Source organism: Lactuca saligna, chromosome 2 (genome assembly GCF_052625555.1).
Source record: "Lactuca saligna cultivar CGN05327 chromosome 2, ASM5262555v1, whole genome shotgun sequence".
NCBI classification, from domain to species: Eukaryota; Viridiplantae; Streptophyta; class Magnoliopsida; order Asterales; family Asteraceae; genus Lactuca; species Lactuca saligna.
The window spans coordinates 61,705,377-61,712,467 of record NC_136418.1 but is presented as its reverse complement, the minus strand read 5'-3'; the positions used below and the strand labels follow the sequence as shown (position 1 = coordinate 61,712,467).

At 39.2% G+C, this 7,091-nt stretch overlaps 2 protein-coding genes across 2 annotated transcripts; one reads left to right on the top strand and one right to left on the bottom strand.

Moving 5' to 3' along the window:
• Positions 1–662: 662 nt before the first annotated feature.
• LOC145031030 (Tetratricopeptide repeat (TPR)-like superfamily protein) lies at positions 663–3,187 on the top strand. The gene has a single exon (XM_078979481.1). The coding sequence runs from the start codon at positions 802–804 to the stop codon at positions 2,869–2,871; it is 2,070 nt and encodes a 689-aa protein (XP_078835607.1). The 5' UTR covers positions 663–801; the 3' UTR covers positions 2,872–3,187.
• Positions 3,188–3,627: 440 nt separating this feature from the next.
• LOC145031029 (Tetratricopeptide repeat (TPR)-like superfamily protein) lies at positions 3,628–6,621 on the bottom strand. Its single transcript, XM_078979479.1, has one exon. It carries the CDS (start codon positions 6,350–6,352, stop codon positions 3,779–3,781), a length of 2,574 nt encoding a protein of 857 aa, XP_078835605.1. The 5' UTR covers positions 6,353–6,621; the 3' UTR covers positions 3,628–3,778.
• Positions 6,622–7,091: the final 470 nt, after the last annotated feature.

Sequence of the window (7,091 nt, the reverse complement as noted above, 5' to 3'; positions counted from 1 at the left end):
AAAGCTAGGGTTTATCAAAAATTAACAAAAAAATAGCAAAAAGTTAGAATTAATCCAAAATTAACCAAAAAAACCGCATATTAGGTAAATATGCCTATGGTTTCGTCAACTTGTTTGCGGTTGCGTTATCTCATCTGCGATTTCATGTTATCTATGTATAAAAAAATTTCACTTTGCTCATTTTCAAAGACGAGAAATCGTAGATGACATATAGACATGTGTTTTCTTCGCAAGTTGTCAACTATTTCCTGATGTCGTGGTGAATATACAAGTCATTGATGTATATTTTGTGCATTAAAGAAGTGTACCATCACAAATGCCTATGCCATCCACGGTTTCATTATGATTTCCAGGAAAAATTTATACACATTACCTCTTATTTCTAGCGTATATGACAAAAAAACTATATACTAACATTAGTTGAAACATTGTTTTGCGGAATGTCTTTAGCAATCGATAGAGAATTCATGCATCTATGAACGTGAAAAATGAGTTCGATTTTTTTTAGGATTTAAATATGTTGGGTGGGATACAAAAACCACATCCCATTTGACGAAACCATAGACGAGTTACATATTAAACGACGAAACCACAGACGTGTTAGCTGATAATTGGTTTTGTTGGCCGTGTTTAGATAAATAATAAATTACTATTACTGTTTTTTTTGCTAAGTCATTAACAAATTAGGCTATTTTATAAATTTGGTTTATTTTTGTAAATTTCTCAAAATTTTAAACCTTAATACTAAAGTCTACGACTCTTTTGATCTGCAAATGCTCTCAGGGCACTTTTGTATCTTCCATGGGAACCAATGTCAAAACCTTAACCAACAAAATCTCTACCTATCTAAAACTCAACAACCTCTCCAAAGCAGTTTTCACCTTGTATGAATCTACAGTCCCCTTCGACTTCTCTCTATACGCATCCCTCTTCAGTCTATGTGGTTCGAGACGTGCCATCGTAGAAGCCCGTAAAGTCGAATCCCATCTAATTACCTACAATCCAACACCACCAGTTTTCTTATTGAACAGGGCGATTGAGGTGTATGGGAAATGCGAGTGTCTGAGAGATGCAAGGGAACTATTCGACGAAATGCCTCAGAGAGATGGTGGGTCCTGGAATGCTTTAATTTCAGCATATAAGCTTAATGGGTTAGCGCAGGAGGTATTGGGTTTGTTCTTGGATATGAAGGATGATGGGTTTTCATGGAATGAGGTTAGTTTTGCTAACGCTTTGGGGTGTTGCGGTTCACTTTTGGAAATTTCTTTTGCTAAGGGAATACACGGACTAGTCGTAAAGTATGGGTTTTGTGCGAATGTGATTATCGCGAGTTCCATTATCGATGTTTATGGGAAATGCAGGTTTTTGAGCGATGCGAAGAGAATGTTTGATGAGCTTCGTAACCCAAATGAGGTTTCTTGGAATGTGATTATCAGGAGGTATTACGACATGGGCAAAGAGAGAGAGGCAATAGTTATGTTTTTTGAAATGGTCAGAAGGAATGATGTTATGCCATTGGCTTATACAGTCTCGAATGCCCTTCTAGCTTGCTCAAAGATTTCTGCTTTCAATGAAGCTCTCCAAATCCATTCTTTTTCCATCAAAACAAACCTGGTAAACACGTTGGTAGTTTCAGGATCTCTCATTGACATGTATGCAAAACATGGAGATCTCGATAGTGCTTACAAGATCTTTAACCAGCCAAATGCACAAAACTTGATCACCTGGACTTCAATGGTGACAGCATACGCCACAAATGGTCAAACCAAACACGCACGGAAACTGTTCGATGAAATGCCCGAAAGAAACATCGTATCATGGAACGCTATGTTAAATGGCTACACTCGCCATTACAAATGGGAATCCGCCTTAGAAATCATCTATCTAACAACCAAATCAAACATCAACATCGACCATGTCACAATCATGTTAATCTTAACCACATGTTCCGGCCTTTTATCCCTTGAATTAGGGAAACAAGTTCACGGATATGTCTATAGGCATCATTTCAACTCTAACCTTTTCATCAGCAACGCCCTTCTTAACATGTATGGAAAATGTGGAGACTTGAGAAGTTGTAGATCATGGTTTTATCAAATGAGCCACTTTCGGGATAACATTTCTTGGAATTCAATCTTGACAAGTCATGCAAGACATCAAAGAAGTGAAGAAGTGATGAAAGTCATTTGGAAGATGCTAGAAGAAACCCCACCAAATGAGCATACTCTTGCAACCATTTTAGCTGCGTGTGCGAATATTTTCGCCCTTCATCAAACCAAAGAAATCCACGGGTTTTTAGTTAGAAATGGTTACATTATCGACATTGTTACAAAAGGAGCCTTGATTGATGCATACTCAAAATGTCGTTGTTTAAGTTATGCACTTGTGGTCTTTAAAGAAACGTGTTCACGGGATTTGTTTCTTTACAACTCTATGATATTGGGATGTTGTCACAATTCAAGGGGTGATTTAGCTCTTGATCTATTTGAGATGATGAAAGACGAAGGGTTGAAACCGGATAATACCACATTTCAAGGGGTTTTGCTTGGTTGTGTATGTGAGGGTAGGGTTGATTTAGGTAGGGAGTGTTTTGATGGAATGAGTAGTGAGTATTGTGTTATACCACGGTTGGAGCATTATGAGTTGGTGATTGAATTGTATGGGAGGTATGGGTACATTGGTGAACTTGAGAAGTTTGTTAAAGAAATGCCGTTTGATTTGACTGTGTCTATGTTGATTAGGGTTTTTGATGCGTGTTATGAGTATGGATGTGAGAGGCTTGGGAAATGGGCTGCGGATCGGCTTAATGAAATGAACCCATTGGTCCCATACCGGTTTGAGCTCACGAATCATGATAGGATAGCCACATGATGAGATGAGTTTTAGCAGTTGCAGTATTAGAGTTTCAGTTCCAATATGGATCGACCTACTTGTGGGTATTGAGCACTTTTGTCATACCTAATTTACATCATAGGCCCCATTGGTGGTATCTTTATAGAAAGATGTGAGATTTGAGTCTTATTAGTTGCAGTGTGGGAGTTTTAGTTTTAATGCGAATATTGAACACTTACACCAACAAGCTAGATGATCACATAACTATGTGTGTTGGATAACCATTTTGTAGATACATCAACTTGATGATAGCTGAACTTTATACAAGATATACAATGTTCTTACTTTAGAATGACTGATTTATTTATTTATTTTTTGTAATGAGCTTAAGTCAGTTAGGTAGAGTCTTGGGCAATTTCAAACTAGTATTTAAATAATGCATCAAAGTACTTCAATTTGTTTATTTTATAATTAAAATTTGGGTTAATCATCTTTTTACAAGTAAAAAAATATAAGATTATATAAAAAATTAGAACATAGTGGATTTGTTATCGGTTTATACAGCCATGTTTTAATTTGTTACTAAACCTTTACCAAAGAAATCAAATTTAGTGTATAAACAGACAAAAATTGACGACAAATCTAAATAAATAAGCTATGTTTTAAATTTTTTTCCCTTAGCAATTGAAGGATTTGATCGAATCTTCTTTTTTTAAGATTTTGGAGGATTTTCATTGAATATGTAGTAATACATGTCACATGATGACCCTATTTAGTCTTAGCATCATCAAGATGTAAATCAGAAAAATAATGGCATAAAACCGTGTGTTTACGAAGAGCTCAATCTACACCAAAACTATAACTAAAAATCTCACATAGCAAAAGTTAAGACTAAACCTTTAACTGATTTTGCAAGTATACCACGCCATAACCAACTACAATTTCTTCACCAATAACCTTTACAAGTACACAATCCGTTCTTAAAATGATGAAAGCGACTCGAATCCCTCAATATTATCTCATGATCAATAATCTTCGATATATACACCATCGCAACATGACAATCCCCACAAACCCTCAAATTTTTCGTGATCCTAATCGGTTGACCACAACTCGTGGTCAATATCCCATACGCAAGAGCCAATTTCTCACTATGTTCAACCAAAAAATCACCTTTCTCTTCATCATCCACATCATGCAAAGCAAAACTCGTATCTGGAACATACCCAAGCTCTTTAATCCTATGAATCAAATCACCAAGAACATCATAAATCTCATCCGATCTCGCATGATCTTTATCCCCAACATAAAACGTCACCAAACCCGTCTTTCCTTGAACACAACTCCACCCTGGTCTTTTCTTGATTCCAGAACCTTTCATTAAAAACCGAATCTTGGAAACATCTTTCCAACGTTTCATGTCCGCATATATATTCGAAAGCAGTGTATACGTCCCATCGTTTTCACACCCTAATTCTAATAACTTATCACACGCGTATTCCGCTAGCTTCACATTCGTGTGGACCCTACACGACCCAAGTAAAGCAACCCACACTACCGGGCTGGGCTCCACGGGCATCGTTTTGATAACCTCCATGGCTTTCTCCAACTGCCCGGCCCGCCCGAAAAGATCAACCATACACGCGTAATGCTCCACCCTGGGCACAATCTTGAATTCCTTCGTCATGGCATCGAAACACTCCATTCCTTCGTTTACAAGACCGGAATGGCTACACGCGTAGAGAATGACTAAAAATGTTACACCGTCGATCCGGAGACCGGAATCGGAATCTCTCATTCCGGCGAAGAGCCGGAGAGCTTCGCGGCCGTAACCGTGCATTCCGTACCCGGTCATTAACGATGTCCATGAGACGGTGTTTTTTTGTTCCATCGTGTTGAAAACTACACGCGCGGTGTCGAGGTCGCCGGATTTTACGTACATGTCGATGAGGCAATTGTGGGTGAATAAAACATCGGAATGGAATTGGGTTCGCAGGATGTAACCATGTATTTGTTTTCCGTGTCTTAGATTGGCAAGGCGAGCACATGCCATTAACGCACATGAGATTGTGAAGGCGTTTGGGGTTGTGTTTGGGGCTGTGGGGGTATTTTGGTAATTAACCATTTGTGAGAAGAGTTTCAATGCGTCGTTGGCTTCACCGTGTTGTGCATACCCACCAATCATGGCTGTCCACGTGACAACGTTTCGATTTAAAGGAAGGACAGGATCGAAAAGCTTACGTGCAAGATCTATGGCTTTGCATTTGGCGTACATGTCGATTAGAGAATTGATCACCATTTGTTCATCTCCATTGTCGTTGTTCTTGATGTTCAGAATCTTTTTGATGACGTGGCAATGAATCTCCTTACCTTGAAGTAATGAACCAACACTTGCACAGCCGGAAAGTAGGGAGACTAGAGTGACTACATTGGGTTCAGAACCCGAAAATACCATTTGTCGGAAAATATCAAGAGCTTCATGACCATGGCCTCTCTGAGCATAACCGGAGATCACAGCACTCCATGTCACCACATTTAACTCAATCTTCTCTTCTCGCATCTTCTCAATTAAACCAAGAGCATCTTCAAATCTACCAATCTGGGAATGTCCTGTAAGCATGGCGTTCCAAGAAACTACATCTTTCAATTCCATCTGCTCAAAGACTTTGTTTGCGTCGTCCATTAATCCACATTTCGCATACATGTCAACTATGGCATTACCCACGAACAGATCTTTAATGAGTTGGGTTTTCAATGCGTAGGCATGAGCCTCCTTCCCTTGAATCGATGCTTGAACAGAAGCTAAAGCAGGAAGAATGTTAACCAGGCTAACAGCATCGGCATGAAGCTGGTTTTCTCCTTTTGTCATTCGATAGAACATATGGAGTGCCTTTTTTGAATCACCACTCTGCATATAAGCTGCAACGATTGAGTTCCAGGAGATGACGTCTGTAATTTTGTTAAGAATCATTTCATCGAACACCTGGCGGGCGCTATCCAAATCACCGCACCGACCATACATTGCCACCAACGCGTTACCCACAAACACATTATGCTCGTACCCAAGGATACAAACAGCTCCGTGAAATGACGCGCCACGGCGGAAAGACGGGAGCTCTCCGCAGGCCTTGAGAACAAAAGGGAAAGTGTACCCATCAGGACGCCAACCAAGGGACTGCATACAGTGATAAAGCTCGAGAGCGTGGTCGAGTAAACGGAGACGAACTGCACGTCGAATAAGAGAGTTCCACCAGAAGACAGACGACGGCGATGGCGGTATACGAGAGAGGGTAACAAGGGCGTGTGATGGGGCGTCGCAGGAGATGTACATACCCACGATTTTTGGTAATGCCGTAGGGTCTGAGGCTGCAAGGCCTTTCACTGTGAGTTGTTGGTGAAGAAGCTTGACTTTGTTTACGGAGCTGCATTTTTCGAATACGTGAGCAGCGGTTGAGAAGAAGGTTGACAGCTGGTGGTGGAGGCGTTTCAAATGTGGTGGGGTTGGGAAACGGTGGCGCATACTAATGACCGGCGGCGGTTATTTCATTACACAGATGACACTTCAAAGTTCAAACGTGGGGAATTGCAGTTCATAAATATTTAAAGTAGAAAAGGAATATCTTTAAATTGTAAATGAAAGAACGAATAAATACTTATAATTTTACGTAGGCTGTTCTGCGGTCGGCATCCTAGGTGGCTATATTGCCGGCGACAAAACTTCCCTTCTCTATTTTTCGCTGGCGGCAATATGCGAATGACATAGTGTCGTTTTCTCTCTATTATTGCCGATGAAACAATTTTTGTGCATTAAGAAGCTACAAAAGGTGTGTACTTTTATGTATTAGGAAAATATATAAAAGTGATAGTAAATACTTATGTTTTAGAAACATACTAGCAAATATGGCATCAAATCATAATCATTGGCAAAACATTGACAAAAATGATAAAAACTTATATGGTGTGTGTCACCAAATTTTGGTATGCAAAAACACCACCACACCGTTCAACCTAATATATCAATAATTGAACATTGATAAAAATAGAGTGAATTACATATGGTTTGTATAATTTTGCAGTTTTAGTTCTAGTTTTCGATTTTGTCAACATCGTATCTATTGCATGTTTGGATAACACGTTTAATTTCTATCTTAGTTACCATTTTGGTTGCTCCGTTAATTCTCCTCATGTGTCCCTCAGAAGAAGGGTATTTTTGTAACACCGTAAAAATTTGAAACAATTTTTCACTTTTGAAAACCATA

Bases quoted from the DNA above. Each gene is read 5' to 3' on its own strand.
- LOC145031030 (XM_078979481.1), top strand. From the start codon at position 802: ATGGGAACCAATGTCAAAACCTTAACCAACAAAATCTCTACCTATCTA.
- LOC145031029 (XM_078979479.1), bottom strand. From the start codon at position 6,352: ATGCGCCACCGTTTCCCAACCCCACCACATTTGAAACGCCTCCACCAC.